We start from the raw sequence: 18,054 nt of genomic DNA, 5'->3' as shown, positions 1-18,054 counted from the left end.
CTAATGATAATTCTAATGAAAGTTTTCTATCGGCCAGGGTTTTATGGGTCCTAGAGTGGAGGCTATTACACTTTCCTCATCCAACACTTGTTGTGAGGAACTCTCTAACTTTTTCATCGAGAGAATCCATACCATCCAGGCGTCCTTCACTCCTGGCAACCACTCCGTGGTCAGGCCCATGTCCCTGTTTGAGCAGCATGTGGAGTCCCTCTCTCTGATGACTTTTTCTACTATTGATCTGCCTGAGTCACCAAGGGTCCTTAAGGCGCTGAAGTCAGGTTCTCCGACCGATCCTTGTGCAGCCAGACACCTGGTTTTGGTTGCTGAAACTGTGAATCCTGAAGTCAACAGACTTATTAATCTGTCCCTTCAGGAGGTCCGTAGTCTGGATGCAGGCCAAGATTTTGCCCCTTTAAAAAAACCTTACTGGATCCGTAATGCCCAGTTAATTATCGTCCCTTCTCTCGATTTTGCCGAAAGCCTGTGAAAAACTGGTCAACAAACAACTTACCAACTTTTTTAGAGCACTGGCCTACTCCACCCTGCTCAATATGGGTTTAGAGCCTCCTGTAGCGGGAAGTTAGCCTTGGTGGAAGTCTTGGAAGCTATTGCAATGTTTGATTTTGGGCGGTAGGGCAGTTCTTATCTTGTTAGACCTCTCAGCAGCATTTGATACTGTTTCCCACTCTCTGCTTCTTACACTCCTTGCGGAAGTGGGGATCTCAAGTATGCCCTGAGTCGGCTGACATCCTTCTTGGAAGGGGTCCTCTTTGAGCCCCCTTCTCTTTAATCCATAAGTCACCCATTTGATTTACTTGGCGGAAGAATTGGGAGCCAAAATTATGGCATATGCTGATGATACTCAGCTACTGTTCACATGGGGAAAAACAGAGTGCTCAACGTCCCTGGCTTGAAATTCTTTGTCCGAAGTTTTCCAATGGATTTCCTCACCATAACTTAAATGCAACAAGGACAAGTCTGAAATCCTTCTTTATCGGTCGTTTCCCCCCAATTCAGAGACACCCTTTGGCCTGCGGAATTTCCCATGCTAGACTCAACTGGGCAACCCGCCAAGAATCTGAGAGTTTGGTTCGAGAAGTACTTTTCCTTTGTGACCCAGATTAAGAGGTTAGCAGGACATTTTTTGGGGTACTCAAAACCCTTAGGAAATGTCTCCCTCTTCTTCCTAGAGCAGCGAAGGAAACTGTGACATGAGCCCTGATTCTCTCTTGGATCGAATTGTCATGAATCACGCAACTCATGACTATTCAGACTCATTTTACTACACATGCCCTCTAGACACATGTAGTATTCCCCTCATTAAAACCCACCCCTGTCCCGTGCACCCCGCACGCTTCTTAGTCAGTGTGGTTAGGTGTATGATACTTTTATGCTTCAAGCTTTTTAACTTGTATTATGTCCAACCATGCCTTCAACTGTTCTTTTAATATGAGTATTACTTTGGTCTTGTAGCCTGATTTCATAGTGTACCTTTTATTTCAGGGGTTTTGGACAATTGCGCTAGTTTTAAATTGTGACCTTGTGCTTGAAGGTCTAGTCTTTCTCTCCCCGCATCCCTCACACGCACCTTTTTGGTGCGCATCCAAGGAGAAATGAAGTCTCCGTCTTCACGCACGTTCCTGTGCGTAGCAGGGAGCGGCTGGGTGCGGTCCGGTATTTAAACCGCACCCAGCCTTCTGGAAGGCGCTTTGCCTTCGGTTTTCTTCCGGCGAAGGTCGCGTCTAGTGGCAGCTCTGCTGAGAACTCACCTGATGGCATTCCGGCTTCGTCAGGACTTCACTGCTGCTCATCTTCAAGGTGGTTCTTCCCTGCACTCCGGAATAAGAATCCTGAAGGACAAAAGTGGGAAAGCTAAGTACTTTTGAATATTTAAAGGCGCCCTTCGCAAGAAAGGTCGACTATAATTTTTGGGAACTCTAAAAGACTTGCAGAAAGGATGCAAGGAAGAGACTTTGGACATTCTTGATTAATGTTGAATATTGTAATTCAGATCTTTTGGTTAACGTGAAAAGTGTTTGTGTGCTGTGAATAATCTTGATTTCTAGACTAAGAGTGAATATAGCTTTTGATCCCAAATGAAAGATATGTGAAGAAAGACGTCTAGGTTATTGTATTGTTAGGTCTGTGTTATCTTTTATCAGTCACAAGAAAAGACAAGAACCCCCAGGACAAAGAATCTAGAAGTAATATACAAGTAAGTGATAGGAACTAGTGTGAGAAGTTGCGAAAACACTTTTAAAGATCAAAAGTAATCCTTCCTTTTATTTCTTAGCTAAACAACAACCACCTGACAATACAAGCTGACTGCCTATCCTAAGAGGACGTCTGACGACTTCCTTATCGCAACTACCCAAAGAAATACTGGACGAAAGCCGACACTACGCTGATCGCAGGTAGGAGAATATCCGAAAACCCTGAATGACTTTGGTTTTCAAGAACAGCTAGATAGAATAGTTAAAAACTTTAAAGATAGTTAGGAGAATCCCTGTTTGATTAGGTTATTAAAGTGCTTTGGCTTGTTGCTTCGCAGGTCGACAGCAAGAACAAAACCCTACACCGCAACGTCCAGTACCGGCCCTCCTCCCTAATCCCTAGTTTAAACCTTGCTGTAAATAAATAGAATCAGTAAGATTTAGTTAGCGGTTTGGGAAGTTGGTCCCTTGCGTCTCTGCGAAATCATCTGCGTCATCCAAGAGGGCTTCATTCACGGACAAGGTAAGGGACGACGTGGACAGGTTTGACAGAAGGCAAAGCCCACGTTGATAATTTCGCCCAGACGCAATGGATCAAGTTACCCTGCAGGAGTTAGCCGCAGTGTTAGATGTAATTAGACAAGATAATGCTGCTTTACGCAGAGATTTGTCCTCTCTTCAAGACTCTGTTCAACAGAAGTCAGTTCTGAAACCAGCCACTTTCATGGGTCCGTCCTCCAGTTCAGGTCCTCAAACACAAATTCAAGTTGTAACTCCGGTTCCAACCCCTTTAGCCCCACCAGAGAGATTTTATGGGGATTGTAACAAATTCTCTGTATTCCTACAACAATGTCATTTACACTTTATTGCAAAAACCTCAGCCTTTCCTGATGACTCCTCCAGAGTAGCGTTTATGTTATCCTACATGGGTGGAGATGCTGCTCTTTGGTCAGTTCCTTTAGTAGAAAACGATGATCGGATTTTGTACAACTTTAAAGACTTCGAAAGAGCTTTGAAAAAGATGTTTGCAAAACATCTTTTTGTTCAGTCAGCTGACAATGAGCTTTTAGGTTTGAAACAAGGATCATCGGATTTATTACATTATATTTCAACCTTTAACCGTTTGGTTTTGGAAGCAGGATGGCCTTACGACAAGAGAGTCTCAATCTTCTACAGAGGATTGAAGGACGAGTTAAAGGATATGGTAACGCAGATTTTAGAACCTCCCGAAGATATAAGTGATTTCATTGATCTAGTGGTTAAGTTGAACCATCGTATTTCTGAGAGAAAGGGAGAAAGAGGGAGGCCTGAGCATAAGTTAGTTTTCCTCAAAGAAAGATCAGTTTCTAACCGTGAAATGAGCTCAAAATCTGATTCAGTAGAACCAATGCAAATAGGTTCTATCCGTGGTCCTTTATCAAAGGAGGAAAAAGAAAAGAGACGGCGTTTAAATCAGTGCCTGTATTGTGGGAAGACAGGACACTTTGTAAAGGAATGCCCCACACGACCAAATAAGTTCAAGACCAAATCATCTGATTTAGCAACCACACAAGAAAAGACGGAAAACTAGAGAACTCGGTAAAAGAAGAGGTCAGTTTATCGGGTTTATTCTCTAGTTTGGCCTCAACTCTCCCTCCCATAGGTTGTAGACACTTCTCCATTCTGGTAGAACTTCGAGGGTTGCTCCCTGACTCTCCCACTAGAAAAGTAGAAGCCATAATTGATTCAGGAGCAACCGGAAATTTTATTGATTCTCATTTCTTCCTCCAGTTAGGTTTTCAGTCCTTATTTAAGGACCACCCTGAAACCGTTAGGGCTGTAGATGGCAAGGAACTGACTTCCGGCCCAGTAAATAGACAGACGGAGATATTGGAAATGGATTGTTCTCCTATACATAGAGAGAAGATTCAATTGGACATTATTGACGCTCCCCAATTTAAAATGATACTAGGAATCCCTTGGTTGGTAAAACACAACCCACTCATAGATTGGGTAACCAAGACGATAACTTTCAAATCTTCTACTTGTACAGACCATTGTTTCCTTCTTAAGAGATCCAAGGAAATGATTCAAGGTTTTGACTTTGGGATAGAATCACCTAATATTCTGATTTTGGATGGGGTTCCTTCTGTCTATAATGATTTATCTGACGTGTTTGACAAAAAGAAAGCTAACACCCTCCCGCCACATAGAGATTTTGACTGCAGGATTGATTTATTGCCTGGAGCAACCTTACCCTGCAGCAGGATATATGCCCTTACTGAGACTGAAAATGTTCATCTGAGAGAATACTTAGATGAATACCTTGCCAACGGATTCATTAGACACTCTAAATCCCCAGTTTCATCAGCTCTTTTTTTCATTCCAAAGAAGGGAGGGGAGCTGCGCACGTGCATCGATTATAGAGCTTTAAACAATGTTACCATTAAGAATAGGTACCCCCTACCTTTAATTCCAACACTTTTGGACCAAATTAAGAAGGCTAAGATTTATACTAAACTGGACTTGCGAGGAGCTTATCATTTAGTCAGGGTAAGAAAAGGAGACGAATGGAAGACAGCATTCCGTACAAAGTTTGGTCTCTTTGAATACCAAGTGATGCCATTTGGTCTATGTAATGCTCCTGCCGCCTTCCAGTTTTTTATAAATGAAGTTTTACATGAGTTCATTGACATCTGTTGTGTAGTTTATATAGATGATATCCTCATCTATTCTAATTCTGAAGAAGAACATGTTCAACAGGTGCGCGCCATTCTTCAAAAACTACTTTTAAACTCTCTCTTTGTGAAATTGGAAAAAAGTCTGTTTCATGTCTCTAAGGTGGACTTTCTGGGCTATATTATCAGTCCAGATGGAATCGAAATGGACCCAAAAAAGGTAGAAGCTGTAACAACCTGGCCTAGCCCCACTTCTGTGAAACAAATTCAAAGTTTCCTTGGATTTGCGAATTTCTATCGCAGATTTATTCAAGACTTTTCTCAAATTATTACACCCATTACCAAGTTATTGAGAAAAGGAGCGAAATTTTTATGGTCTCCGGCTGCTGATGAAGCTTTCCAGAAGTTAAAGAAGAGGTTTACTATGGCCCCAATTTTATGTCATCCAGACCCCAGTCAACCCTTTATAGTAGAAGCAGATGCATCTCAATTTGCCTTGGGCGGAATCCTTTCACAACGAAATTCTGATACCGGCCAAATGCATCCTATTGCTTACTATTCAAGAAAATTGTCAGAAGCTGAACAAAACTATGCAATTGCCGATAAGGAGTTATTGGCAATAAAAGCTGTGTTTGAAGAATGGCGTCACTACCTGTTAGGGGCTCGTCATCCGGTAACTATTTACACAGACCACAGAAATCTTCAAGCCTTAAGATCGGTAAAAGCTTTATCTGCTAGGCAATTACGTTGGTCTATGTTCTTCAATGATTACAATTTCGTAATTACTTATCGTCCTGGAAAAGAGAACCTAAAAGCGGATGCTTTATCTAGAATTGGTGACAAGGGCCCAGATCAACCTGAAAAAATTCATCCCGTAATCCCTACTTCTTGTTTTCAGGGGAGTTTATCTGTGTGTGACATTATTAATGACATCAAGGAAGCTTTAAGAGAAAAGGATTCTGAACAATGGAAGAAAGATCATCCTTTTCTTCAAGAGAAAGACAGTTTGATGATGGTCCATGATTTAATTTTTGTTCCTAATGAAAGGATTCGAAAGTCCATAATTCATCTTCATCATGATACAATGTTGTCGGCTCACCCTAGCATTTTGAAAACCATGGACCTAATTAAAAGGAGCTTTTGGTGGCCTTCAATGTCTAAAGACATTCAACAATTTGTAGAAACTTGCAGTATTTGTATTCAGCACAAGACTTCTCATCAAGCCCCTAGTGGATTGTTAATGCCACTGCCAATTCCACCTCAACCCTGGCATACCATATCGTTGGATTTTATTGTCGAACTACCTGAAACCAAGAAGGGATTCAATACTATTTTGACAGTAGTAGATCAGTTCACACGAATGGCCCATTTTATTCCATTAAAAAAGCTTCCTACAGCCTTGGAACTCGCTCAGTTAATCATGACCCATGTGATAAGACTACATGGAATTCCCTCGGTGGTGATCTCAGACAGAGGTTCCCAATTTATTTCTAAAGTTTGGCGAAATCTGAGTGCTTTGTTACATATGGAGGTTCGTTTATCTTCTAGTTACCATCCCCAAACAGATGGTTTAACTGAACGAACCAATCAAACTATTGAACAATATCTTCGTTGTATGTTACCTAACGTTTCCGAAGAATGGTCTGATCTTTTAAGTCCCTTAGAATTTGCCTACAATAACTCTGAACATTCTTCCATAAAGATGTCTCCATTCTTTTGTAATTTCGGGTTTCATCCAAAAAGTATCCCTAAAGATTCTAGCAACAATGAGTCTGTACCTGCAGTTTCTGACTATGTTTCTAAGGTGTTCTCCATTCAGGAAGAGGCTAAATTCAACTTGGCGAAAGCTAAGGAATCTCAAAAAGAGGCCAAGGATAAACATCGAACTGAGCAACCTCAATATGAAACTGGAGATAAGGTATGGTTGAGTACAAAGAATCTGAAGTTGAAAGGAAACAGGAAATTTAATCCAAAGTTTATTGGACCCTTTCCTATTGAAAAAGTGATTAACCCAGTTTGTGTAAGGTTAATTCTTCCTCGCAAGTATTTGATACACCCTGTCTTCCATGTCTCTCTGATTAAGCCATTCCATTCTCAAACTCGTACTCCTAGATCTCCACCTTCCATCATTATTGAGGGTCGTCCTGAGTTTGAAGTTAAGTCAATCCTTGATTCAAAAAGAGTTAGGGGAAGGCTGTTTTACCTCATAGATTGGAAAAGCTATGGCCCTGAGGAAAGATCGTGGGAACCCTTAGAACATCTCAAAAATGCTCCCAGAATGGTCCGGTCTTTTCATTTGAGATATCCTGATAAACCGAAGCCCATTACCACGGTTCTTGGGGGGATCTTGAGGAGGGAGTACTGTCATGAATCACGCAACTCATGACTATTCAGACTCATTTTACTACACATGCCCTCTAGACACATGTAGTATTCCCCTCATTAAAACCCACCCCTGTCCCGTGCACCCCGCACGCTTCTTAGTCAGTGTGGTTAGGTGTATGATACTTTTATGCTTCAAGCTTTTTAACTTGTATTATGTCCAACCATGCCTTCAACTGTTCTTTTAATATGAGTATTACTTTGGTCTTGTAGCCTGATTTCATAGTGTACCTTTTATTTCAGGGGTTTTGGACAATTGCGCTAGTTTTAAATTGTGACCTTGTGCTTGAAGGTCTAGTCTTTCTCTCCCCGCATCCCTCACACGCACCTTTTTGGTGCGCATCCAAGGAGAAATGAAGTCTCCGTCTTCACGCACGTTCCTGTGCGTAGCAGGGAGCGGCTGGGTGCGGTCCGGTATTTAAACCGCACCCAGCCTTCTGGAAGGCGCTTTGCCTTCGGTTTTCTTCCGGCGAAGGTCGCGTCTAGTGGCAGCTCTGCTGAGAACTCACCTGATGGCATTCCGGCTTCGTCAGGACTTCACTGCTGCTCATCTTCAAGGTGGTTCTTCCCTGCACTCCGGAATAAGAATCCTGAAGGACAAAAGTGGGAAAGCTAAGTACTTTTGAATATTTAAAGGCGCCCTTCGCAAGAAAGGTCGACTATAATTTTTGGGAACTCTAAAAGACTTGCAGAAAGGATGCAAGGAAGAGACTTTGGACATTCTTGATTAATGTTGAATATTGTAATTCAGATCTTTTGGTTAACGTGAAAAGTGTTTGTGTGCTGTGAATAATCTTGATTTCTAGACTAAGAGTGAATATAGCTTTTGATCCCAAATGAAAGATATGTGAAGAAAGACGTCTAGGTTATTGTATTGTTAGGTCTGTGTTATCTTTTATCAGTCACAAGAAAAGACAAGAACCCCCAGGACAAAGAATCTAGAAGTAATATACAAGTAAGTGATAGGAACTAGTGTGAGAAGTTGCGAAAACACTTTTAAAGATCAAAAGTAATCCTTCCTTTTATTTCTTAGCTAAACAACAACCACCTGACAATACAAGCTGACTGCCTATCCTAAGAGGACGTCTGACGACTTCCTTATCGCAACTACCCAAAGAAATACTGGACGAAAGCCGACACTACGCTGATCGCAGGTAGGAGAATATCCGAAAACCCTGAATGACTTTGGTTTTCAAGAACAGCTAGATAGAATAGTTAAAAACTTTAAAGATAGTTAGGAGAATCCCTGTTTGATTAGGTTATTAAAGTGCTTTGGCTTGTTGCTTCGCAGGTCGACAGCAAGAACAAAACCCTACACCGCAACGTCCAGTACCGGCCCTCCTCCCTAATCCCTAGTTTAAACCTTGCTGTAAATAAATAGAATCAGTAAGATTTAGTTAGCGGTTTGGGAAGTTGGTCCCTTGCGTCTCTGCGAAATCATCTGCGTCATCCAAGAGGGCTTCATTCACGGACAAGGTAAGGGACGACGTGGACAGGTTTGACACGAATACGCAAATGTGCTGTACGTCATCCTGCCAGGCTATCTTCTTAATAGGCTTCAGGTAGTCCAAAATGCGCCTATGAGACTCGTTTTTACCAACCGATAAGACACAGGGTCAGACAGCACTTACGCTCACTGCATTGGTTAATTGAGGCCAAACAAGTCAAATGTAAAGCCCTGACCCTGGCCTTTGCACGCATGTGGTCCTGGTTATCTACAGAAACGTTTCAGGTTCTATACCCCTGCTAGATACCTCCGGTCATCATTCCAGCTCCTGGCTCATATTCCTCATTTCCGACTTACAAGAATGGGGGGTAGCCCACTTGCGGTTAGAGCTGCAATTGATTGGAACTCCCCCCTCTTGCTCTTTGCAGTATATAAGACCCCTGCTTATTTAAAAAAAAAAAAACTGAAGACCCATATTTTTATTTGATCCTTTCTTTACACAAAAAACAATACGGTGGTATAGGGCTAGAGGGATGTTTAAAGACCTTGCCTAAGTATTATCCCCCAGGGGAACTACAGATACAACCAATAAACTTAGGGGTCTAAGCTAGAAATCATTTGGTGATTTCTTAGAGTTGTCCTAATGCCTCATCAAGTACACAGGAAAAAACAAATTAAACTAACAGACCATATCACCAGAATGTGAAACACCTGCGATTGTCAGTCAACCTTAATGAGGATTCCCATCAATGTCTTGTATCGATCAATATTCTCATCTGGTAATCCTACCAGGGTATTGTGTCTCTTGATCATTGAGAAAGCCAGCATACCCTAATGGTTGGTTTGGGGCGACGACCCACAATCACTCGGTTATACCACATGGTGTTGATATGATGGGAAGGTGCAGTGCAAAAATAATATAGGTGGTGATTAAAAAAGGATAGGGAGCTTAACAAAATAACTATTTATTAGACGTAAGCCCCTTCCGGTTTAAAAACAAGAACAGTGCATCACAATAATCGCAGTACACACGAATAGCTGCGAGAGGGCCAACATGTTTCAGCCTATAATGGAAAATTACCAAGGCTTTCTTCAGGGCCTCTGTTCTACATTAATGCTACTGCCTACAAGTGACTAAATGTTTGAAAAATAATATAAAAAACACACAAGTGAACCAACAACAGTAAAGGATATAGTATTCCTTCAACTGTCTGTAATCCTCTCCTCGGCATCTGGTGTCTTAGTAGCATTTGTTGAAGACAAACAATCAGGTGAGCCCCACTCAGCTACCCAGGTCTGTTAGATTCATTCCTAATTTACAACTATTTACAAATTAATTACTCACCCAGTGTGTCCGGGGAATGGACCTCACCTCTTCCTGGACCTGGCTCAGGATGTGTGAGACCCCGCTCTGCAAGGACAAAATCGACCCCGTGTTCACCATGGGCAGAGAGAGTAGTCTGTGATCTGCTCTGTCCATTCATAATCCCCGGGGCTGCATAGTATACTTCGCGCAGAGTAACCTAGCATATAACAACCAGTCCCAAACTAAAGACCTCGCAACCACACTAGCATTAACTGCAGCTTTAAGGTTTTGAGTTCGACGGAACTGCTCCACTTCTGAAACTTTTGCACGCCACGCAGAGGACCTATCTAAACAGTTGACCTCCAGACACTACCCCAGGAGACTTATCCAGCGGTCTTACAAACGAGCAGCCAATAATCATCGTGCAGCATTGCTAGAGCCACGACCCGAGAAACCCCCTTTGGACCGCTTGACATTGGTCAGCACTTTTAACACCAAATCTAACTGCGTCCAAAAGATCATCAGACGACACTGGCGCATTCTAAACAGCGGTAAGGATAAAATTGCGTTTCCTCTATTTTCCTTTAAGCGTTCTATAAATTTCAGGGATCGCCTGATACATACTCGCCCGAAGGATACACCTAGGAGAGAGGTGGGCACTCTTTGGGACCTGCCCTCGGTGATAGGGCACCATCCATGTGGGGTATGTTCCGTTTGTCTTTTAACTTCCAAAACTACGAGTATTGATATCGGCACCAATCGGCCCTGGGAATTGAGACAGTTTTCCAACTGTAACAGCACCAACCTGATTTATCTCCTCACATGCCCTTGCAATGAACGCTAGTGTGGCTCACTGGTTAGAGGCGGCAGACCCGAGAGCAGAGGACGGCCTGGGACCAGGGTTTGATTCCCGGCGCGGCAGGTTTCTGGACCAGGGTCAGCGGACTCGATAATTCTCTCGCCTCGGTGCCCACTCTGATCAGCGATCACACTCGGCAACTCTGGGCATTAGCTTGCCTCATCTTCACTAACGGCCCCACCAGACCGCCGGGGATGCCTGGTCTCACCCTGGAGATACCCATTAAGGGACCATCTCTCAGGGAAGCCAGGAAGGGTTTCGCAGCGGTCCAAGCGCCTTGGGACCCTACGGGTAAGTAGTGCGCTATATAAATGCCTATACATACATATACATACATACATACATATGTGGGCATGACCACAAGAAAGGTGCGAGTGAGGATGCAGGAACACAAAAGCACTTTTCGGTGCAAGAAAGACATCTCTAAATTGACCAAACATTTTATACATTATAACCACAGTGAAACAGACTTTAAGTGGAACGTCCTTGAAAAACCGTTCATTCCCTCACATGTGAGTGATGTGTCCAAATTTCTGTTCCTAAAAGAGCAGAAATGGGTTTTCAAATTGGGGACAGACAGACATGGACTAAATGACGATATACCCTGGTTTAACCTATCATGAGGGTATATACTGGGATTTGCATGCTCTGCTTCGAAGGGGTTAAGTACCTGCATTCCTTGATGTCTGTATTAATATTGACTCAATGGATTTGTTTACATCCGACTCTGCTGCCATGAAATCAGGAGGTTATATTTACCTTATGACTCAATCTGTCTGTACCCTTATTAAATCTGTGTGCTGACTGATCAGCCTTGAGTATTTTGGAAGTCTCTATCTTCGCGGGGCAAGAATCATACTTGAATGAACTTCCACACTGGGTATTGTAGGCTCGAACTACTCAAATTAGACGTATGACGTCATTCGGTAGTTCGTTGCACTCTCTCGCGTGATTACGCAATGTAAATAATTATTAGACCACCAGTTTGTCAGATTTCTTCGTGGTTGTAGCCTTAATAAACACAGTGACCCGTGTAACCACCCTCCGTGGTTGCAGTTGTAATAAATACAAGTGACCCGTGTAACCATACAACTCCCACGGCTCACAGGCTTTTCAAATCACCGCTGCACGTCCATTGAACTACACGCATCCAGCGTGTGACATCATTCGGTAGTTCTTTGTACCTGCCTCGCGAGACTACGCGAGCGAGTGATACCGGAACTAAGACTTACAGTCAGCTTATATCGAGGTCCAAACCTGACGTCTTTTGACCTGTAACACATGAAATCATCCAGAATTTTCCGCTGGTAGTTGGCATTCTGCCATGAACAGTGTTCTCCTTTAGTCCCTCCTCTATAGCTCACTGTTTGGGTGTTAGAGGTAGGACTGAATCATTGAAATTGAAGTGATGACAAGAGCCCAGTGCCTCCCCCTGACTCAGTCACTGACCGAGACAACGACGGACAGGTAGGAACACAGCTCTAATGGGCTAGTTTGTATAACCTGGCTCTGCTTCTCCCTTCGTGTATAACCAACAGAGGAAGGGAGACTTGGCAGATATTACAAATTGGGCCCCCTCTTCCTCCCTCCTTTTTCTTTGTCAAACTTCTAGATTAGAAATGATGGTGGGGTTAATCATGCTGTACCACTTTTAATTCTAAAACATGTCGAAACCTTAAAGCTGCAGTTAATGCTAGTGTGGTTGCGAGGTCTTTAGTTTGGGACTGGTTGTTATATGCTAGGTTACTCTGCGCGCAGTATACTATGCAGCCCCGGGGATTATGAATGGACAGAGCAGATCACAGACTACTCTCTCTGCCCATGGTGAACACGGGGTCGATTTTGTCCTTGCAGAGCGGGGTCTCACACATTCTGAGCCAGGTCCAGGAAGAGGTGAGGTCCATTCCCCGGACACACGGGGTGAGTAATTAATTTGTAAATAGTTGTAAATTAGGAATGAATCTAACAGACCTGGGTAGCTGAGTGGGGCTCACCTGATTGTTTGTCTTCAACAGATGCTACTAAGACAGCAGGTGCCGAAGAGAGGATTACAGACAGTTGAAGGAATACTATATCCTTTACTGTTGTTGGTTCCCTTGTGTGTTTTTTATATTATTTTTGACACATTTAGTCACTTGTAGGCAGTAGCATTAATGTAGAACAGAGGCCCTGAAGAAAGCCTTGGTCATTTTCCATTATAGGCTGAAACATGTTGGCCCTCTCCCAGCTATTTGTGTGTACTGCGATTATTGTGATGCACTGTTCTTGTTTTTAAACCGGAAGGGACTTACGTCTAATAAATAGTTTTTTTGTTAAGCTCCCTATCCTTTTTTAATCACCACCTATATTATTTTTGCGCTGCACCTTCCCATCATATAAACACCATGTGGTATAACCGAGTGATTGTGGGTCGTCACCCCAAACCAACCATTAGGGTATGCTGGCTGTCTCAATGATCAAGAGACACATTACCCTGGTAGGATTACCAGATGAGAATATTGATCGATACAAGACATTGATGGGAATCCTCATTAAGGTTGACTGACAATCGCAGGTGTTTCACATTCTGGTGATATGGTCTGTTAGTTTAATTTGATTTTTCCTGTGTACTCGATGAGGCATTAGGACAACTCTAAGAAATCACCAAAGGATTTCTAGCTTAGACCTCTAAGTTTTTTGGTTGTATCTGATCCTTTCTTTAACCAGGCTTCCCCTCTCTCAGGTTTGCGCGGGGATACTTCTTGAGTATCTGTGCCCACTACAAGTGCAAATAACATAACATGGCCTGTTACCAACGTATGCACCAAGGCTTAGCTTCAGAACATTGTGGAGACAAATATAACTTTTTTAGTTTGAAGTTAGTTTGCAAAACGTTGCGATGTCCGGTTATGTAAATTCCCCTCACTAACTGATGTTGTCATCTTTATTAGAATATTCATCTTCTGTTATGTGTTTCCACCTCTATACCACCTGTGCTCAGCTTACAGTGCCACCTCACCTTTTGCAATGTTGTTTCACATATGTAGCAAACCAGAACAGCACATATTCCTCTGGATATTTTATTCCATATTTGCCACAGCAGCTCAGCCACCTTCTGTAGTGGAGAAGTGTGGCTCAATGGTTAGAGCGGCAGACCCTGATGCAGAGGTCTGGCCCGGACCAGGGTTCAATTTACGCTCAATTTCCCCGGACCTGATCATTCTCACCTCGTTGCCTATTCTAATCATGGGTCCCACTCTGCAACTCTGGGCAATAGCTTGCTTAATCTCCACAACGGCCCCAACAGCGATAGGATGCCTGGCTTCACCTTGGGGGTGCCCAGGAGTGGGCACTTCACAGGGAAAGGCCAGAAAGGGTTCCACAGCGGTATGTGTACAGCACCTTGAGACCCCTTCGGGGGTGATACGTGCGCTATATAAGCACACTACATTTACATTTTATTCCACCCCATGGCCAATCTACAACATACATATGGTCAATCCACCGCAACACAGCCACCTTCTTTAGTGGTATTCCACCCCATGGCCAATCACAACAGAACATTCACCTTCTATAATGTCACCCCACTTCGTAGTCAGTCCACAGCAGCACCCCCCCCTTCCACAGTGGTCAGTCCACAGCAGCACATCCACCTTCTGCTGTGGTACTCCACCCCTTGCCAAATCCACGGCAGCACATCTACTTTCTGCAGTGGTACCCCACCCCATGGCCAATCCATAGTAGCTCGGCTAATTTCTGACTCTACGTCGGTAGAAGCGTTCTACCGTTTCCTGGGTCATACCGTTTCCTGGGTCATAGGTCATTTCCCTTGAATGAAGCTGGGACTGACGCATACTTCTTCCCTTTCTGTTTCACAGGGTGGTGTTAATGATGATGTCTCCCTCTCAGCCTATATCACCTCTGCCCTCCTAGAACTGGGATTGCCGCGTCAAGTGAGTGTTAGATGCTGCACACACAGCTACCTCTATCTCTGATCTCTCCCACTTTTTCTATCCTACTCCTTCAATCGCTATACGTTCAACTACAACTCCTCTTTTTGTCTCGCTCCCTCTCCAGAACATATCTGCTTATTTCACTCTTTGCATTTTCTAATTTATCCCTCTCCCTGATACATCTCCATTGCTTTTATTTTTTTACCTGTCTTCTCAGGTTCTGAGAAGAGACAGGTAAAAAAGCCTTTGTTTGCTTTGCCTTTACTTCATGTTTTGTTTATCCATCCTTTTAACTTCCTTGCAGTTTTTGCTTCGTTATTTCTTTTTTTCCACCTTTCCTCTCACCCTTTTTTCCTTCCCTTCATCTATCCAACCGTTTTTCTTCCTTTCTTCCTCTTACTTCATTCCATTCTTCTCCCTCCCTTCTTTTATCCCTTCATCGATTGGCCCCTTCGTTCATTTGCCTCACCATTTCTTCCCTCCTTCTTTCCTATTTTTCTTTCCACAGTCTCCTACTTCCATCCTCCTTAGTTTCTTCTCTAGAATCTTCATCTTTTTTTTGCACTGTTCCAGCCCTTCTTTTTTTTTCCTTATTTCTTTTGAATGGCACCCTGCCTGACACTCTGCTTCCTCCTCACAGGACCCCATGATGGTGAAAGCACTGCAATGTCTGAAGAACAGATACGAGGGAGGCATTACCAGCGTCTATACCCTCGCACTTCTCTTCTACACCTTCACCCTGGCCGGTGATGACTCAGTCCGGGCGCAGCTAGCTGATGATCTAGAGGCTCTGGCTATTCACTCAGGTACTGGACTTTCACTTTCACCTTTGAGCTCCAGTGGAAATCTGCCATTGTGGGTAACCTGCCAGGCTATCATTGTGGGCGAACCTTGGGGCCCATTATGATGTCGGGCGGATTGTCCCCGCCAGGCTGGCGGTAGCCACCGCTGGCCTGGGGGGGCAATCCGCCCGACATCATCTCCAGCCGCTGTGGACAGAAAGACCGTCCACCGCTTTTCTGCCTTGCTGCCGGGCGGAAATTTTTTAATATGGTGGCGGTGTCTATGAGACACCGCCAGCCATATTAGCATGGGCTTTCAGACATGCCTTTCCGAGAGCACCGCCCGCCACAATGCTAAAAATGCAGGATGTGCCCGCCACTGTGGCGGGCACACCCTAATACCCCCCACGGGACCCGCGCCTTTATGGCGGGCAGTCCCAATCCCCGCTAGGATGATGGGCGGACAAAGTCCGCCTGTCATCCTAATAGGCCCCCTTGTGTCTCGTGCATTTTTGGTTGTGCTTGGCCTACACTAGAAAAAGGGAACAATGAGTGTAAATTGTACCCACCTACTCTACACAGGAGGCTGCAGTTCAAACGCAAGTGCTTGAGTCTCTTTGATCAACTGTACCACCTCTCTGTCCGGGTGTAGAATTAACCAGGTAAAGATGGTGCGCCCCCTATAGTGTATGTGGGTGTTCCTTGTTTCCAAGCCACTTACTCTCATGTTCTGGATCAGGTACCCAAGTCTTCATGTGGTCCTCTAGAGCAGAAGAAGCTTCACAAAAATCTTCAGAACAACAAACACCTGAATAATCTTCTGATCATGCGTAGTTTAATTGCATTGTGGATGTGGACTGCGTTGCACGTGTGTCCAGTATTTCCAGTGTGAGGCATGAAAAGTGCTGTTGTGAGCATGGAGTTGGCCAACAATGTTGTCACCTCTGTGTGGCCGATTTAAGCAAAGTAGCAGAACTGAGTGTCTTGTGTTTGATGTACAAATGTGTGTTGCAACATGTGTTGTAGGCGTAGCATGCCTTACTGCTTGTTGGCAGGTTAAATATTTCACATGCTTGTAGGCCTCTGCATAGCTAGTGGAGAGTGAGTCGCTTGTGTGCAACAGTATAATTGTCACAGAATGCCCATTAATACAAATAATAACAAGTGCAGAGGCGGTGAAGCCATTTTAAAACAGTGGTTCTACCAAATGATCCAAATGACTGAAATAAATGTTGGAGCAGCAATAAGAGTTAGTGAACTGAGCAGGTCTTATTCAATTTTATGTAAGCGGGAAAGCACCTCATGCAGAAGTTATACCAAGTCCAGAAGCTAACAGTTGGAGAGCAATCAAAACTGGACATGCACAAGGTATCATTCCCAGAATATACATATTTCTTTAGCAGGGGTTTGAGCCACAAACTCCTCTCATACTTCCAAAGACAGGCTTTTTGCAGCTGGGAAGAGCCTTAGTTGGAGCATGACTCAAACCCTAGCCGGACTGTAAATGCGAGTAGGAGGCACAAAGTGCACAGTACGCTGCTGTCCTGGCAGGACCAGACAGAGCCAGCTTGCCTCATGTGATCCCCGTGCCCTCATCCCGCCTTGCATACCCTAAACATTCTTTTAAGTCACAAACGTTCTTTGTATTTCTTGATTACATAATGTGGCACCCTTATGCCTTGCTAAAATGTCCTCTCTGACACTTTCACTGTCACTTTTTGGAGGGAATAACATTTTATGGAAAAGCGAAAGTAAAATCAAAGAAACAAATGACACACTTGTGAGGTGAAGGAAATTTACTCCAATTCAGTGTTGGGATTGGAAAAACAATTACTCTGGAAGCCCATACACTAGAGATCAAGGTGCGGCAGGGAAAAGGGGGTGGAGTAATGAGGGGAACAGTCATGAAAAGTGTCACCTGAGTGACAACTTATACATTTAGGGCCTCATTTATGAGAAATTACTCATCGCTGCGTGAAAGCAGCGATGCGTCACTTCTCAGTGCGCACCCCTTGCGACTTGACTGATGCGTCATATTTATAATATGAGGCATCATGTCGCAAGGAGTTACAGATACGTCAGTATTTCTGATGTATCTGTAGGCGCAAAAGTGACGCATTGCTGGAGTGTGTCACAAAAGTGACGCAACTCCAGCAATGTGTAATTTCACAAATAAAAATGTATTCAATAAATGTACTATCATTAAATTACTTCCCAGCCATTCCCCTATAAACCCACAACCCACTACGGAACTAAAAATGCAAAATTCAACTTAAAGAAAAAAACAATAATATATATAAATTTACTATAACTAAATTACTTCCCACCCTATTCCCCTATAAAACCACAACCCACGATGGAACTAAAAATGCAAAATTCAACTTAAAAAACCCACTAAAAATAATAAATACATTTACTATAATTAAATTACTTCCCACCCTTTTCCTGTACAAACCCACAACCCGCTGCAGAGCTA

General features: G+C 43.5%; 1 protein-coding gene across 1 annotated transcript in view; it reads left to right on the top strand.

Moving 5' to 3' along the window:
* Positions 1-18,054, top strand: part of LOC147706481 (alpha-2-macroglobulin-like protein 1) — a 690,635-nt gene that overhangs the window by 525,739 nt on the left and 146,842 nt on the right. The window contains exons 17-18 of the mRNA XM_086929617.1: positions 14,722-14,796; positions 15,437-15,602. Of these exons, the coding sequence (XP_086785743.1) occupies positions 14,722-14,796; positions 15,437-15,602 (241 nt within the window). The remainder of the gene's footprint in view (positions 1-14,721; positions 14,797-15,436; positions 15,603-18,054) is intronic.

The sequence above is a fragment of the Lissotriton vulgaris genome, chromosome 7 (genome assembly GCF_964263255.1).
Source record: "Lissotriton vulgaris chromosome 7, aLisVul1.2, whole genome shotgun sequence".
Classification (NCBI taxonomy): Eukaryota; Metazoa; Chordata; class Amphibia; order Caudata; family Salamandridae; genus Lissotriton; species Lissotriton vulgaris.
The sequence above is the reverse complement of the archived record's forward strand: the minus strand, read 5'-3'. Positions and strand labels throughout refer to the sequence as shown.